General features: G+C 37.2%; 2 protein-coding genes across 7 annotated transcripts in view; one reads left to right on the top strand and one right to left on the bottom strand.

Annotated features, from left to right (window-relative positions):
• The window catches only part of INSYN2A (inhibitory synaptic factor 2A), a 70,105-nt gene extending 58,435 nt beyond the window's left edge, over positions 1-11,670 (top strand). For all 4 annotated transcript variants that reach the window (XM_078391205.1, XM_078391204.1, XM_020791495.3 and 1 more), the window contains one exon: positions 7,920-11,670. In XM_078391205.1, the coding sequence (XP_078247331.1) occupies positions 7,920-8,103 (184 nt within the window). In that variant the 3' untranslated portion in view covers positions 8,104-11,670. The remainder of the gene's footprint in view (positions 1-7,919) is intronic.
• DOCK1 (dedicator of cytokinesis 1) overlaps positions 1-19,077 on the bottom strand; it is a 489,282-nt gene that overhangs the window by 320,256 nt on the left and 149,949 nt on the right. The gene's annotated exons all lie outside the window — the stretch shown is intronic.

The raw sequence follows: 19,077 nt of genomic DNA, 5'->3' as shown, positions 1-19,077 counted from the left end.
GGCTTACTATGGCCTGCTAAATAACATGTATACAAAAAACCATATTAATCCTATCCTGCCCCAAGTAACTTTGTCAAAAACTGTGAAGATTATGTTCACTTCTGTTATTATTAGCAGAACTGCCCTTTATACCGTATTTTTCGCACCATAAGACGCACTTTTTCCCCACAAAACGGGGGTGGAAAGTCTGTGCATCTTATGGAGCGAAGAAAATAGATTATATTTTCCTGTTTTCTTCTAAAAAATTGGTGTGTCTTATGGAAAGGTGCGTCTTATGGAGCGAAAAATACGGTACTTCTGTTTAAGAATGGTCTCTTCTTTATTATTTTGCATACCCATCTTAGGCATTTACAATGAAATGTCTTAATTATATAACCACCTAAAGCACCGGTAATAGACTTTATTTCATAGGCACTCCATAAGCCCATTCAAGGTTATTTCAGATTCAGAGACCATTTCTTATCTAAAGCATACTGCTGATTAATTTCTACAGTGGAAAACTGATTGAACCAGACCATAGAACATACATAATTGAGAAATAGTTCTGAAAAACAGACTAACCTATTATCTGGCCTTTTCTGTTTCTTTCCATTTCTTTCAGTTTTTAAAAATATATTTGCATTGTTCGGTGACTTTATTTACCCTACTATTATAGTTCTCCTAATTAATACTGAGCTCAGTTTAAAGCAGATTATTATAATCTGTGAAATTCAGTTTTTCAATCTAGAGTAGCAGATGAGAAGAGTTAATATGATAAGGCAGTCTTACTTGATGAAAGCTAATTAGATGTTATAAACCCACCACTAATTTTTGTGTCAATAGGCTGAAGAGATTTTAAAATCAGAGTTTTAAAATCTCAAAACCGGACATCACAATTCTGGAAGTAATGCCCATTTAACAGAGTTAACGCAGACAACAGACAACAAGCTATTTAAAAATGAAGCATATGAAAAGGACAGCATGAAAATGCATGATAGATAGTTACATGATGCAGCTAAAATTAATGAAGTTCCATTGTCTTTCCCAGAGTAAAGTTTTATTTTTTTGTCCAATGAACTTTGGCTTCCTTCTGATCAGGAATTCTTATTTTTTACAAATGTCAATCCAGATTCACATTCTGATTTTCAGAGTACTATAGAGGTAACTAAAGTATTATGCTGGTTTAATATTTCTTCAAGAACAATACTTAAAAGCTTACGTAATTTATGGTAGACCAGATATTGTCAGATTGCAGCTCCCATCATCCTTCACCACTGGTTACGCAAACAAGCTGATAGCACTTGTAGTCCAACAGCATCTGAAGGGTCAGAATTTGCCTACTCATGACACAGAGATGTGTCTTTGTTTACTGAAGGCAGGAAAGGATCTAAAAAGTTAATAGATTGAGTAGGAATAAAAAATATGAATGTGGTTGAATGTAAAGACTTTGTTGTGCTTGCTCTATTTCCTTGGAGACAGATGGAATTGATTGTCTTTCACTGATTCACAAAGATTTCTGTTCAGTGCAGCAACTACTCTCTCTGAAGGAAAAGCCTGCCAGGATGAATTTCTGCAGTAGACCCCAGGCATGCATCACTGGTAGAAATGGTTTCCTTCCTAGCTCTGCTGTACTACGACCTTTATTGAGTCATAGATTTCTCAGTGAGAGAATCTCACTGAGAAATCTTTCTCAAGATTTCTCAGTGGCTGAAATACAGTAGCAAGTCATAACTAAAGTAAGCCCATTTTGACTCACCAAATCCCTACTGATCCACTGGGCCGATGCTAGCTGCAACTTACTACAGTGGTGCCCCGCATAACGGGCACCCTGTTTAACGACAAATCCACATAGCGATGGGTTTTTTTGTGATCATTTTTGTGACCGCATTGTGATGTTTTAAATGGTAAAACATTGCTTTGCGATGATCGGTAAGCTGTTTCACTTACCGATTTTCGCATAGCGATGTTTTCCTAACAGCTGATCGGCAGTTCCAAAATGGCCACCAGGTAAAAAAATGGCCGCCCGCAGTGTTTTCGCGCCCATTCCTTGCTTACCGGGCAGTGAAAATGGTGGCCGTATGAAGGATTTTCGCAGAACGGTGAGTTTTTTGCCCATAAGAACGCATTAAATGTGTTTTAATGCATTCCTATGGGCTTTTTTGTTCTGCATAGTGATGAATTCGTATAGTGACGATTTTTCTGGAACGGATTATCGTCGCTATGCGGGGCACCACTGTACTAGATTTTAACCAGTATGTTAAATATGGTCACTGTGTAACTGTGTACACATTTGGAAGATTAGTAAAAACTGAATATTACCAATGCCCATTTCTCTTACTTACAGATAATAGAGTCAGATATTACTTGGTGAAGTAACTAACTCTGATTAGCGAAAAGTTACATGCTTCAGTTTGTATCTTACCTTACTAAGACATAGGCTGAGTAAGGTATGGACGTGTCAGCTTTACCTTTAAATAAGAGTGTGGGTAGGAAAAAATTGTAACAGGTAAGAAAGAATCAAGTGCTATTCAGTGGGTCTGGGAATAAAAAGCATGGACTTTGCAAATTGGTTGTATCTCTAGCCAGGAAGGAAACATACACACAGAATGGATGGATAACAGTCCAGGGAGAATATTTTAAGCTGAAAGGAAGTGAAGAATAATTTCGGCATCGGAGCTAGGATGACAAGCACTGCCATATGGGAGGCTGCTTTAGACAGAGACTGCAATTAGATGCATGGATTTGGCAGAGGGCAGTACTGGCAGATGAGGGCAGTGATGCAACTTCTGAAGGAATTTTAGGGAGTGAGAATGAGGCATGAATTTTCTGTGGAAGTTTTAAGAATATGCTTTGGGAACATCTGTTGGGGGCAGAGCTTATCTCCTCCAAATCTGTTTGAGTTTGATGTACGGTAGCTCTTTCCTAAGATCCATGCCCAGGGTGCAATAAGGTTCCTAGTTTAGAAACATAACAGAAGAGACAAATACTTGGAACTTGAAAACAGTTGAAATTTTGAAATATAATGTTCTGTTAATAGTTTTTACAATTCAAGAGAACTCACCATAAAGGTTTAAAATCAGCTGGTCATTATATTAAAGGGAAGTTTTGAGAATGATACCACGAATCCTACAGACTCCTTACACTTGGCAAAAGTACTATAGCTGCCAAGTTCCTAGTGTCTGCATCTTTCACTTGTGCCATCCAATGATATAAATCAGATTAAGAGTAAAATTTTCGGAAAGCAAAATAAAGAGCAGCTCATGCTGCTGAAAAGTGAACTAATACTTTAAAACTCAGCTAGGCAACCTGTGGCCAGCAGGTTGCATTTCTCACCTGGCTGTTCGAAGGAGGCAGGCTGACTTCCTTAATTATCATACAAACCAAAGCTGCCTTCAAGCATGCCCCATTCCACAGTGGTTTGAAAGACCAACCTTCTAGAACAGGGGTCCCCAACCCCTGGTCCGTGGCCTGGTGCCGGTCCGTGGGCTTCCTGGATCTGGGCCACAGAGACAGATCTCCTCTCCCTTCACCTGCATGGCAGGCGTGTCATACTTGCAGAGGGGCATGTCATGCTCACGGGTGGGTGTGTCGCACGTGTGGGGAGAAATATGTCATATAAATAAAACTATTAAATAAAACTAAATATTTCCTATATTTCTACAAAATTCTAAAATATATGCAGTTAAATATGACTCTTGTCAGAACAAGTGTCCTTGCTCAATTTTGTATAGGGATCATGCAGTGGTGAGAAATGAGTGGTTACTTGTTCGATTCTAAATTTATCTGTTTCTACCCCTCCCATCATTTTGTCATGTGAGACTGCCTCTGCATATGAGCAATTAAACACTTCAGATTTACAAGTATTTTTTTTTTTTTACTTTGCCCAGTATCCTGTTCCATATCTCCACTGGAACAATGGCATGGAAATAACCAGAGGCAGCAGGTTGTTGTTAATTAAAGAATTCCTGCCTCATTTTCAGGTTGCATACAACTTCACTGCATTGCATGTTGGGTCACATGCAACCTGAAATTGAAACAGGAATGGTGTAATTAGTGGAAATCTGTTGCTAACAGTGACATCATTCTCAGTGCACTGTTAGAACTACAGAACAGGATACTGGCCAGTTGTGGGTTTTTATTTTTTTTCATGGAGAGGGAAGGAGCCATACCCAACGTCCACCTTGCCTTTCCATCATTATTCTTGCATCCTTAGAACTAATCTACTTCATGTTACCATGAGAAAATCATACGAAAATGCGTGCTTTTTGAATTATATTCCTTCACTCATTGCTGTCTATCACCATTTCTAATTACCTTTTCTTATTACTTTGAAATCATGTCTCTTTGTTTTTATAAATTAAATCTGGAATGTTTTACCATTGTTTGTTGATCTCTGAGCTATAATTTCTCCTGAACCATTTTCTCCTCCCTTCACTGCAGGTCCACTCCACATAACCTAAAATTTAAGATGCATATTTTATGAGCTTGACTTCACTTTCATGTGCCAATTTTAAACCTTCAGATTTGAATTGAATTCTCTTTTGCAATTCTTATGTTTTGAAGGTCTGTTTAGTAACATAACATCTTCTGCTAACCTAGCAGTTTGAAAGCATGTAAAAATATGAATAGATAAATAGGTACCACCATGGTGGGAAGGTAACAGCATTTCATGTCTAGTCACACTGGCCACATGACCATGGAAACTTTCTTCGGACAAACGCTGGCTCCACAGCTTGGAAACGGGGATGAGCACCGCCCCCTAGAGTTGGACATGACTGGACAGATTGTCAAGGGAAACCTTTACCTTAGTAACAATGTTCTGCAGAAATCTGAATAGTTTTCTCTTTATGATTTCCTGAGTTCCAACTTTAGGTTTTTCCAGTTATAACAACGAGACCATTATCTCAATATATTTGTAAAGTTTGGTAGATATTTTCAAAATACTCAGAATCATGTGAATGCTTGGATGGATGGATGGATGGATACTGCTATCAGAACCCTGCAGTCCTAATCCTATTCATATTTATAAAGTCAGTTCTGTAAGGATTCCTCATAACTAATTAACCCATGCTTTTTGGAACTGATACAGTTATCTCTAGGTAGTAGCAAATATATTCACAAGAGGTAATTGAGGATCAGTTGAGAAATAACTGAAGCTGAAACACACTATAGATACCTCATTAACCTCATTCAGATTTAAAAGTTGTTTTTAAAGAAAAAAACAGAAGGAAAAGCATACCACTTAGTCCTCCTCTTCTTGTGTTTCCATTACTCTCTATGTACAAAGGGCAATTTTCTGAAAAAATGAAACTTCTCTCTGGAGGCTCACTTCATGTTTTGAGGCCCTAATTTTCCTGTATTCATACTTGCTTCTTCATTAAGACACCCTTCATATAGAAATGGCAGCTGGAACATATCAAGATTGAAGACTCTGTGCTTGTTGAATACAGGCCTGAATATAACTAGGACTACCAGTTGCACAACTCAGTGCACAGCAGTAGATACCTACTCTGACTACTTGAAGCAATTCAGAGTTGAAATTCACAGTGATGGAGTTCTGTGGTATAATTTTTCAACAGGATTCTAACTACTGTTTGGTGTTACAGTTCCATTACTGGTAGGAGTTTTATATCATTACTCCAATGCTTCTTCTAACATTGCGATGGTGGTTGTTCTGGATCATTCCATGTCAAATCAGCCAATGAAAAATTCATTTTGGAACTTGATGTCACATTTTATTTTACGGGATGGGGAGAAGTTCAGTGTTAGATCATGTGCAAGAAGTTTCTACTTCTGTTTCTGGCATTGCCAGATAGGGTTGGGGAAAACTGCTGTTTAAAACCCAGGTAGCCCACTGTTACTCAGTCTTCTAGACAGCATGGTTTGGAATCACCAATGGTCCAACATTATAAGTTCCTATGGTGGTAAATAGGTGCCTGATGTCAGTGATGAATTTATTTATTTATTTACTCATTCATTCATTCATTCATTCATTCATTCATTCATTCATTCATTCATTCATTCTACAGTGGGGTCTCGACTTACGAACTTAATCCGTATTGGAAGGTGGTTCTTAGGTCGAAAGGTTCGTAGGTCGAATCTGCATTTCCCATAGGAATGCACTGAAAACCATTTAATCTGTATCTGCTCTTTTCCGTCCATAGAAACTAATGGGAAGCTGCTATTCCGCCTTCTGCCACTAGAGGGGGATATTTTTTTAAAAATTTTTCCCTTAGGTTCAGGAAACGAGGAGGAAGGCAGGAAACAGTTTGCAAAGCACTTTAGAAATCTTTTTTTTCAAGGAAGCCAATTTTAAATCATGTTTTAAAGCATGTTGTGCTGATTTTTTCAGCACAAGGACACACAGGCAGGCTTTTTAGGTGGTGAGCAATCCTCCCCAAGCCTCTTCAGAGCCAGCCCATCAGCTGATAGGCGGGGAGAGGAGGGTGCAGGAGCGGGGGGGGGAATCACAAAATGGCTGCCAGGCTCCCTTCTGGGTGTCGGCTTTTAGCTGCTTCCTGCTCTTTTTCCTGCTGTTTGGGGGCTACTAAGGCCTGGTAAGTGACTTTTTTATTTATTTATTTCTGACCCTTTTTTCCCCTCCAGAAGCCTCTAAGGGGAGGGAGGGGGCACTTTTTTCCTGTTCATAACTCCAGGGAAGTACGTATGTCAAGTCCTTATTTCCCCTATAGAGCGGGTTCGTAAGTTGAATTGTTCGCAAGTAGGGTCATTTGTAAGTCAAGACCCCACTGTATTTGTACCCCACCTATCTGGTCAATATGACCACTCTAGGCGGCTGAAGGTGAGCTCATTTGAATTTTAATCCAGAGAAGACAAAGATCCTCCTGGGATTCAAAAGGCAGATTAAGAAACAGTGGTTCAACCTATTTGGAAGAGTTGATGCTTCCTCTGAAATCCCATGTTTGCAGTTTGAATGGAGTACTGGATTCAGACAAGAGCCTGAATGCCCAGGTTTCAACATTGGCCAGAGGAGTGTGTTTGCACAGTTAACACTAGTACTGTACACCAGTTCCTGGCAGTGTTTGATCTAGCTGTGGTGACACACATCTTAGTCACATCTATTTGGAGCTAATATAATGCAGATGCATTTGGAAAATATTGGAAGTTGCTGACAAGAAATTGCTTCAAGTAGAACAGAAATCTCTTGTTAGAACATCTTCATTGGATTCTGGACAATTTTTGGTCATAATTCAAAGTGCCAGTTAAATCCTTATAAGGCTTGGAATCGCACATCTAAAGTATCAAGTCTTACATATAACAGTTCCAGTCTTGAGATCTTGGAGGGAAAATATTTCCTAGGGTTGGGCCACATATACACTATGGAAAGTCCAGTGAGAACTTGAATGAGGGCCTTCTCAGTGGTTGCTTCAATGTTGTGGAACCCGTTCCAAGAAAGGCTAGGTGGCCCTCCCTCCTGTTTTCCTCTACTGGGAGGCAAAAACCTTCTTCTTTAAATAGGTTTTTAGTTACTTACTGGCTATTGAGAAAGGATCTTTTAAAGAGGATACTGCACATTTTTTTCTGTCTTTCCTGTTGTGTTTTTAACTGGTGTTTAAATAATTTAACTTAGTGCATATTTAATTGATAACTTAGTTAATAGTGTGTTTACTGTTACAGCTTACTGCCTTTTCAACTCTACCTGTTTAATCTTATGAGAAAGGTGGGGCAGAAATTAAATATATCTGAAACTATGAGCTTTTCTACTGTTTCTACTGTTGATGTATTTACTAGATGTGCTGTGTTTCATACTCCATGTGAACCATCCAGTAATGCTACCCTGCCAGTGCAATTAATTGAAAGAATGCACATTTCATTTTCTATAATCTGTCACATTCACTTTCAGTGTTGACTTAAGTAAAACCATTATATTGGCAACTGATTATGGTTTTCTTCTTTTTTTTCTCCCCTTCACTGTTTAGTGTGGAATTAGATTTTAAGCAGCAAGAAGACAAACTACAGCCAGTTCTGAGAAAACTTCATCCCATTGAGGAAACTCAGGTTGCACCTTTGCCTTATTCCCAGGAGAGTTACTCCTCAACTCCCAAGCAAAAATCCAAAACTGAATCAAAAAAGCACGGAAGATGGAAACTCTGGTTTCTTTAGCTAAATCCGTAACATATGGAATTTAAGGCCTTCTTCAAAAACACATCCACATACAAGGTTGTGGAATTTTTTTAAAAGGGGATCTTGGTAATACGAGCAAGTGACCATCAGCAAGAGTTTCTTTGATAACACTGAGGAAGTATTCTGTTCTCACCATATGTACCAAAAAAGGCCTTTGTACCTTTGAACTAATGTTCAGGAGCAAGGCGTTACGTGTACACCTTGCCAATGTTTTATTCAAATTTCACCAGTGTGGGATGCAAAAGAATTAAACATTCAGGATAGAAATCCAAGTGAATAAAGGTGATTTCCCCCAAAATTCCTTAATCCACAATCATTTAAAACACACACAGCATTGTAGTGTCAGATTACCATCTTGTTTATACCTGAATATATAGTCCAGTAACATTTGTTTTAATTTTGGTGAAGAAAAACAGCAAGCCTTTCCCCCACTGCCTTCATCATACATTTAATCCTCCAAATATGCTGGGGTTGTGTAATGCCATTTTCAGCACATAAATATCTTGAGGAAAGCACAATATTTTCAAGTGGTCTGAGACCATGAATTCTCTTAAAGATGTGACTATGTGTATACTTGCCTTTATGTGCTGTAGCATTAAGCCAAGCAACTGCATCTCAGTGAAATGCTGGCACCTTTAATTTAGTGTCATATTCATTGCCAGAATAACTGCTCACTTAAAACAGTTAGCAGCCAAAAGGCACCCAGAGACTGGACATGCCTTTTAATTGCTGGAAGTTGACAGGGTCAAAGCTAGGAGCATTAAGCTCTCTTAGATACCATTTTTTAAAATCTGTTGGTACCCAACAGCTAAAATTCTATGTTCTGGCACCATATTTTGGGATGGGAGAAGCAAAGAGTGGTGACATTAAAATAACAAAACACTGGCAGCTGCCATAATTTAATACTCTTTTGTAATCCAGTCTTGAGGAAACACAATACACTATTGACACACTGTGCCAGACATTTTATAATGTGTCGTGCTTTTTAAGAGTTCACAGGAGCCTGATGGTTTTATTTAGTTGCGCTATAAAGTATCCAACTATCCTAATCATCACCTAATGGAATGTTTCATATTAACAAATCAGAATGCTAAATGAAAATGCTGTGTAACCATGCAGTTTTAATGGTAACATTTAAAGTATGCCATCAGTTCTAACTGGGCCAGCCACAGTTAAACAATTCCCACCAAGTTCAATGAGAAAATGTTGAGCATTTGCTTAACTCTTGCAGCTAAATAACTGAGATTTGAAACGATGTGATTTTGGATGGACTGTACTCTGAATTATTTCCTTTGCAGGAAACAAACAATATAATTGCTTTGTTTGGAAATGTTTCTGTTAAGCAAGAATCTTTGATCTGTTCTACTTTGGATTCCAAGAGAGTATGTGAAAGGTATCTAGCCTACAGTTTTTACATCTTGAAACATTACAGAAGGTTTTTGTTTTATTTTTTAGTATTGTGAAGGGGTAGTAAGGGAGAGGAAATGTTATTGGTAGAACGTCCACCAAAAACATACATGAATGTGTAAACGTATTATACTCTGCTTATTAATTAGACTTGTTAATTTGTGTATTATTAATTTTATATGGTCCCCCAGGCAAATAATTTGGTTGTTTTCTGGGAAGAAAAATATATTTGAGTTAGTAACTTATGAAAGTGTGATATACGTGATTGTTATGGTCAACTTCAAAACACTCACTTCCTGTTTATGCTTTAACAAAAAAAAAATCATCTTTTTAGCAAAATTCAAAGAGGGCTACAGATCACTGTACATAAGCAAACAGAATTTTAAAAAATCGTTTATTTTTCTGTGTGAAAGCTGAAGAATGAGAAAGGCATTATTCTGCCATGAAGGAAAGTGCAATTGTTTTATGTTGTGGGGGAGGAGGAAGACAGTGTAATGTTTTTTATAATGTTTTTAATTAAAGTTCAAAACCTGTTTACAAGTGATCCCACCATGAATATCTTAGAGTCCCAAATACCTGAACATTAAATATATTATTTTTTTGAAAAACAAGACAAAATCTTAAACATAAACATATGTAGATTAGACTGATTTATTGTGATAATGTAAAACATTAGACAAGCAGCTCAGTTCCTATGACCACATGCACTACCTCTCCAATGATCATGACCACACCACAATCCAGAGACGTGCAAGTGGGATGTTTCCATATGTATAGTTGGAGTTTTGTTTACTTTTGCAGATAGCAATATCCAATTCTACACCACAAGCTGCTTTTAAAATTTTTCCCAAGTTTAAAAAATATAATGTAGGGAGCTAATATTCCATGATAATAAGCAAGACCCCACGTATGTAAATGCAGTTTCTCACAAACTGGATCAGCCCAAAAGATAACGTGTATTGGACACTATCATACAAGTTATTAGTGTACATGCTTAAGAGTTATACACGTGTATGTGGGTTTTCACAGTTTTGCTTCAGTACTTCACCATTCCTTTTCCCCACCCAACTCAGTCAACAAATCATCAAATTCACTCTCAGGTTGATCGTTTGGAAAAGGCTGGTTTTTGGAAAATACATAACATAAAAGTGTATACTATCTAGGATGTATGTTTATGTTCTTCTGTTTTACAACTCATATCATGATTGGGTTTTTAAAATCTGAACCAGTATTAAAAATTGCATACATCAACTATACATATTATAAACGTACAGCTCTTTGAGATTCATAGGATATGATCTGTGGCTTTCAAGAAATAGTCCATATTTTCATGGGCTTCCTTTTACATACAACTCTCTGAAGACATATTTTGCTTGTTGTCAAGTAATACGCAAGCTACCTTTATACAGGCATCAGAACTAGAAAAGACAGTTGTACTCAGAAACCATTTTGAAGCTGAAAAATGAAACTTAGCATTCTATATATGAACAGAGTATTTTCCTAAAACGCTTGCAAATTTTAATTTTACATTTCCTCTTTCAAAAGGTAAAATACATATTCTTGCTCAAAATTGTGTTATCGTACCATACTATGTAACTTGTAATAAAATGTTCTTTGCAAGTGTGTAAAATGTATCATATTGTATTACCCCTAGGATCACTCAGGCATAATTTAGAATTTTATGGAGGAGAGATTAAAATCTGTAGCCAAGTACAATATGTAACTGAGATGTAAAGCAACGGTAGTTCCACTTTAGTGGGGATCTCATATAAAAGCAGGTACAACATCCAAAAATAAATGTAACCGTCGTTCTCCAATCTGGCATATTTTTAATTTGCTGTTAAATTAATTAGCAATTATCATGTGTCCCAATCACTTATTTACTTAATGCTTGGACTCCATTTCTACCCAATAAATGCTGCAGTAATTTTATATTACTTGCTATTTTCATACTACAGGGACAATATTTTCTAAGTTCACATAATTCCCATAAAGCAACAGTAACACAGATCTTTGTTTTGAAATGATTCGGAAACAATCCATGTAAATATTACTTGTTTTCTTATCAAAAGAGACCACTGTAAGATACTTTATATAGTCAGGATACAATGAAGAAATATTAAAGTTTAAAAGACTAAATATATTGTTTGTTTCACTTTTTTTAAAATTACATTGCTTCTGAGAGCACTTTTGTGCAGGAAACTCACTCTTCTGCTTTCTTACTCAAAATACCATTGCTGTATTAAATTTCTAAAATCTAATAGATAATTTTTCAGAAGCATTTTAAAACCAAAGGAGAGCTGTTCAAGTTACAATACAACAGCATCTTTATAATAGTATTGAATTGATATTATTTGTAAACATTTCCACTAACAGCATTATAAAGGCAAGCATTTCAGTCTGCTACAATGAGGCAGGACATTTCTAACATTTCTCTACATTATTTCCATGTATGAACACAGGCTACGTAATGCAGGTTTCAATTATATATGCCACTATTTATTTAGTGTAGTCTGTGAAGATGTTTCGGTTTTAAACAACTGGTACTCCATGTCTGAATAGTCAAAGTTATGGTTTTTCCTATAGTGACGTATGGACGTGTGAGCTGGACCATAAAGAAAGCTGACTGCCGAAGAATTGATGCTTTTGAATTGTGGTGCTGGAGGAGGCTCTTGAGAGCCCCCTGGACTGCAAGGAGAACAAACCTATCCATTTTGAAGGAAATCAACCCTGAGTGCTCACTGGAAAGACAGATCCTGAAGCTGAGGCTCCAGTACTTTGGCCATCTCATGAGAAGAGAAGACTCCCTGGAAAAGACCCTGATGTTGGGAAAGTGTGAAGGCAAGAGGAGAAGGGGAAGACAGGATGAGATGGTTGGACAATGTCATCAAAGCAACCATCATGAATTTGACACAACTCCAGGAGGCAGTGGAAGATAGGAGGCCCTGGTGTGCTCTGATCCATGGGGTCACAAAGAGTCAGATACGACTAAACAACGACTCCATGTCTGTTATGTAACCTTCAACATACTACATATTCTACAGTGGATTAATAGTTTAATAAAGAGGAGGATGTCATGAAATATGACCTAGCTACTATGACAGTATGAAAAAAAAAAGAAATTCTAAGCCTCATACTGTATATGAAAACAATATGGACAAGTGCCATGTCACTACTGTTCTACAGATGTAGACAGTTTTTGCAGCTTCTGAAATGTGATACCCTCCAGACATTATGACTACTGTAATACCTGATTATTTAGCTTGTTGGCTGGGATTGAGAGGAACTGTAGTCCTAAACATCTGAAGGACCAACAGCACACTATGAAAGTCAACTAATTGTTTTTATAAGAAAGCCCCCAGCTCAATACTTCTTGCTATTATGCAAGAAGACTTGCGAGATATGACTCATTTTTGTAGACTTTAGTCCCTTGTTTGCAATTAAGAAAATAATAATACTGACCCACTTTGTAGAGTTTTAAACATTATTGAGATAAACTGAGTTACACATTGGATGTATTAAAGGAGCCTCTGGAACACAATTCTCACTTTTCACTTCAGCTAGAGGTCCAGTGAACAATACTTTTCTTCTAGAGCAGTGGTTCTTAACGTGGGCGATAATGCCCCCCAGGGGGCGATCACATTTTTCAGGGGGGCGGTAGAATGAAAAGGGGTGGCGTGGGGGCGCTGGAGCAAAAGGGGGCGGTAGGGGGGCACTGGAGCAAGGCAAACCTGTGAAGATGGCTGCAGCCTTTTTACAGTGTGCATGAATATATATTTTCCTCCAATTTTAATTTAGTTTCAGACTTTTTGTCTTGAAATTTTTAGTTCCTGCATTTGTTTTTATGCCCTTTTAATATTTCTTTTTGCGTCTTAAAATTCACTTGCAAATAAATCATTAAATGTTACTTTTTGGGGGGCATTTCATTTTCTTGGAATTTAATTTTGTTTTCAGGGGTCATTGGATTTAAGTGTCTTAAATGAATGAATGAATGAATGAATGAATGAATAAATAAGATATCACCGCGGGGAGGGGGGCGATGATAACTTCCTCAATGGCTCAAGGGGGCGTTTCTTTCAAAAAGCTTAAGAACCACTGTTCTAGAGGGATGATTATTATAAGTAAAGATTGCATAAGCATGAATCTGATAATTCTTCAATATGTTAGATCTTCTGGTGGGTGGGAGGTTGTGTGTGTGTGTGTGTGTGTGTGTGAGAGAGAGAGAGAGAGAGAGAGAGAGAGAGAGAATCTCCATGGCATTCTTCCAACTTGAATAATAAACAGATTGAATTTACATTCCAGCTAAAAGAGAACCATAATAATATATTTTTCCCTGAAAATATGAGAGATTTCGAAAATTATGAAGACTAGAATAAAAAGCATAATGTCATGAAAAAAATGTGTTTTGATCAAGACTCCAGATTCAGTGTGGTGCAGTGAACAGAATACCAGTAAAGGGCTATCCCCAATTCAGTCATGAAATTTACTGGCTTATGCTGAAATATTCCTCATACTATTTCAACCTAACCTTTCCTGTAATGTTTCTGTGAGGATAAAAGAGGAACTACATACTTTGCATTTTGATCTAAACACAGATGAGTGTATGTGCCTAATTTACAACAAAGTCCCATATATTTTCAAATTGCCAATTAAATATTAGAGCTTATTGATGTCCCACAAGCTGAACAAAAGCCTCACGAAACTAGGCTGCATGTCACACACACCATAGCCTGAAGGAAATAGGCCTCATTCAAACTTTGCAAAGACAAGTTTCTACTATTTCATTAACTTTCCAGCCCTAAGAATTTCTGACAGCAAATTGGAGTATGTGATGGTACTGATTTGTTTTTCAGTACTGAATATGTCTCCCATTCCTGAACATTAATTGTATTGTGCCTCAATTTTTCAACGAACAACCATTAAATTGTGCAAGAGTAAGGTTAGAAGGTACAACTGTTAATAATTTAAGATTTCTTAACTAATCCTCTGAATTATAAATGTCTTGAACCAGTACATGGTACCTGAAGCACTTCTTTCTACACTTCTTTCTATGGAAGATTTGTATATCATAAAGAAGTCATTTCAATCTACATTCTGCTTAAAGAAAAATATTTTAATTCTTGCAGACAGTTTTGAATGTTTTAAGTGGCAGTCACAGGTTTCTTACCTTTCATAATTTTGCTTTTTTGCTGAAGGACAACTGAAATGGGGTCAGGGGCCTGCTGGAGATGGGGAATATCCTGCCCCTCGGCATCATTACATATAATGACTGGGAGGTCATGGTTGTGAGAAGGTCCTAGGTTTGATGTGAAGCAGATGGGATGTTGAGGCTGATTATAAAAAAAAGTGATTCTCTGAAATTTTAAATGGGCCTTTATATCATAAATTAAGAAATAACAACAATGAAATGACATTCTCATGGGTCATTTCATTTCTTACCTAAATTGCTTAGCTCAGTAGGAAAAGTAACCATCACATAGCTGAGGTGCCATCGAAACTGAGCACACATTTGCAAAGGTTTGCCAAGACCATTCTCCGTCTATGGGTTTCTCCATCCCAAGTGATGATAATAACATTCATGCATAATATTTCTATCCATAAAAGGAAGACACTGTAAGATTTATTTTGTTTTCATTTCCACAAAATAGGCGGTGTACCCATTTCCATAGCTGAAGAATCCTTTACTACCCTACTCCTCTTTTTATTAAGAATTTACCGATGTGAAAAACATACTCTCTCAGCCTAACATCAGATAGTCAGGACCTCTGCAGCATAAATTCCTGATGGTTCCCAAACTGCTTCTTTTTTGTTACCTAAAAAGTGTCAGAGGAATAGTAATGTAATTAGTAATACATCATCAAGTCCTTATGGCAACCCTTCTCAGGGTTTTCTGAATATAAACTACTCAGATGTGGTTTCTCAGTCCCTTCTTCTACGTGTGCCCTGAGACTGTGCAATCTATCCAAGGCTAGACACGCTGGCTCTTCTCCCAGGAGGCACCGGGGGGGGGGGGATCAAATTCCCAACCTCTGGCTACATAGCCAGGTAACCAACTTACTGAGCGATCCAGCCAGCCCAAAGGAATGGTACCGAGCTCACATTATGAGCGTTGTCCATTAGGGAAAGAAAAGCTCTGGACATATATATATATTTAACAATAAGGCACATGAAAATAATTATTATGTTTGCAAGATAAGATTATGTGTACTCTGTGCTGCAAATATATTTGCAGCACGCAGGCCTATGGCTTCACTGACACCATAAAAGCAAATTGTCATCAGTGGACAGAAATGCACTGAATCTAAAATTGTAAGTGTGCCTTTAAAAATTCTTGGTTCTGTCAGTATTCATTAAATAATTATAATATGCCTGAATGTAATGCTTTCAAGGCTATGCTCATGTTCACAGCGTGCATATTTAATACAATGTACTTAGTTATGAATGTCTAGAGAAAGCCAACTTTGAAATATAATTTACTGGATTTCAGAAAAAGAAAAACTGATGCAAGGACTAAAAAATCAAAGCTTTGAAATATGAAGTGGTCATTATTTAAACCCAAATATTATAATAATAATAATAATAATAATAATAATAATAAGAAGAAGAAGAAGAAGAAGAAGAAGAAGAAGAAGAAGAAGAAGAAGAAGAAGAAGAAAACCTTGTAGCACCTTAAAGATTGTTATATTTTAATCTGAGCATCCATGGACTTGTCCATGGACTTGTCCATAAAAGCTCCATGAAAGCTCACATAAAAATATAACAATCTTTTACGTGCTACAAGGTTTTTGTTTAGGTTCTGTTATTATTTCCTTTGAGTTTTGCCTGATATGCTTGCACAAGCTAACACAGCTACCTCTTCTAAAACTACAATTATTTAATCATTGTTTGAAACTCAAATAATACAAGTCATTCCCTGTGTCATGAAACGAAAGAAAGTATTATGGAGGTGGATGAGTTAAATATGACAAAGTAACACCACTCTCCAGTGCTATACTTTTTCTTTCTTATATTCATTAGTACATGTTCCATTATTTATTTACTTCCTTTTACAGTATTTATTTACACAAGCAAAAACCAAAAAAGAGAACCTAAGGCATTTCATTCAAGGAAACAGGTTTTTGTTAACTTTGTGATCTTTCCTAAGCTTGAGATGGTTTACTTCAAAATTAACTGAAACAATATAACCCCTCCAATTATAAAATATGAACTTTTAATTAAGCAACAAAACATTTAGCAGATAAGAAATAATTAAGGACAGCCCCTCATCAGATAAGCCTTCACAAGCACTTCAAATAATTTGTTTTAGCAACATCTACAGAATACCTTAAAAGAGGAATTCATGCTAACCTATTGAGAGCATGAGTTTTCAGAAAAACCTCTGTCACCTCACATATTATCAGTATAAATACAGGGAATCCCTATTAGGCTATGTTGACATGATTGGGAGTTGACACCAGTACAGGTGGTCTCTCTTAAATGCTGTTCACAGGCCAAAAGGGACCTTGAAAGTGAAGCATTTTGATTTGGACTCTGAAGAACATAGGAAGCCATACCTCCTGGTGGTGGTAAAATGGCTAAATATCTATTAGAAGACAAGTTTTCCATTACTCTGTAGTACCTACAGGTAAGCCCCATCTAAGGTATGTTTCACTAATCAATCCTTCACACAATGTATTAGTTTTATTTATATGCCACATTTCTCCCAACAAGGGATCAAAAGCAGCTACAAAAGCAAGAATATGCAAGGTAACATTGCTATGACCCAAACTATATCACCTACTTCCCAGTATCCTAGCTAATATATGTGGCTCATGTTAGTGATATCTGAGAATGATCACAGTCCTCTTTTATACTGGAAATGCACTATTCTCTTTCAAAGAAGCATCAACAATAGCACTATCCACATCCCAATGAGAAAGAAAACTTACCAAATACAAACAATTATAGCAAGTGGCTGCTTCTGGTACATGGGGACCAATATAGCATTTATAGTGACTCTAGGTCAGATTGTATCTGAGCAGTTTCAGAAGAAAAAAAAATTGTACTAAATTGTAACTGTGGACTACACATCAAGGGTTCTGCTATATGGCAGATATACACTGTCAATAACATATGCTATCAACAACAGCTTTGTATTAGATTCAGACTGAAGCATAGGTTTTGGTTCCCTGGATTAAGAACACAAAGCGTTGTACATTTGAAGTGAACACAAACACACAAGAAAAACAAGTGACACATGGCAATGTGGGAAAATGCTCTTACAAACAGAACAAGACAAATACAAGGGCAGATCCAAACAAAATAATTAGTTCCAAATAGGTTGCATCTTGTAAACACTGAAATGCTCTAAAGCACAATAAATCCGGAGCTGCAAAAGACCATAAGGACAATCACAGAAGCTAAGGATAAAAATGTCTGAAAACCAACAGTACAAAACTGTTTCTGTGTTTGAACTATGGAACTGCCAATGAAAACACCTGCTGAAAGTGGAACTGAACTTCAGAAAGGGCTGCTCAAATAAACATAAAATGAGGTGACAATTATGAATTCATCAAATTCATTCCAAATGTACTGAACTGTAAAATTTAAATCCAGCTCTCCTATCAGAATTCAGAGTAGCTTACATGAGTTCTATACATGCATCTCCCATTGTGGCCTGTGGGGTCAAAAACAGAATTCTATTACAGACATTCGAACCCAGACTCTCTATGTTTTTTCAGTGTTGTCCGCTCCTAAGACAGCTGCCAAATCTCTACACCCTATGGCAATGCAAAACGGAATTAAAGATTTAAATTTTCACTTACACCTGGAATACAGGCCTGACAGGCATCTTTTTAAAAAAATCAAACGGAGAGTTCCTAATATCTCTTATGGGACTGAGTCAGAAAAATGCTAAGATGCTTCCCTACACCACACTCTGAAAACAATTCATAGATCACGAAACAGCTCTTCTTTCCAAGGCAATTCAAATTACTGAAATGAATGAATGAATCAATGCATTTATTGAGTTCAGGCACAGCAACGACAGCCTTTTCACTATTAGAGGAAAGACAGGTGGCTGGAGACAAGCAACAATCTGGTGCTGAAGGCTCCCTTGGCCTCCAAGGACTTCATGGGTGGGCTGCTACTCTGTTTCCTCGAAAATAAGACAGGGTCTTATATTAATTTTTGCTCCAAAAAACGCTTTAGGGCTGATTTTCAGGGGATGGTTTTTTTTTTTCATGCACAACAATCAACTTTTATTAAAATACAGTCATGTCATCTTCTGGTTGCTGCACAATGGTGGAGGGTGGGGTTTCACTTAACTGGGGCTTATTTTTGGGGTAGGGCTTATATTACGAGCATCCTGAAAAATGATACTGGGGATTATTTTCAGGTTAGGTCTTATTTTCGGGGAAACAGGGTATTTTCTCCTTTCTATATCACTCACTTATGGACACAGATTTTAATCTCCCCTCCTGTGGGGGTAGGCATGTAGGAAGTTTTTTCTGGAATCTGATTTTGAGAAAAACTGAAGATGTCTACTTCTTTGTTCATCATTTAGGA

The sequence above is a fragment of the Pogona vitticeps genome, chromosome 3, assembly GCF_051106095.1.
Source record: "Pogona vitticeps strain Pit_001003342236 chromosome 3, PviZW2.1, whole genome shotgun sequence".
In the NCBI taxonomy this organism is placed as follows: Eukaryota; Metazoa; Chordata; class Lepidosauria; order Squamata; family Agamidae; genus Pogona; species Pogona vitticeps.
The sequence above is the reverse complement of the archived record's forward strand: the minus strand, read 5'-3'. Positions and strand labels throughout refer to the sequence as shown.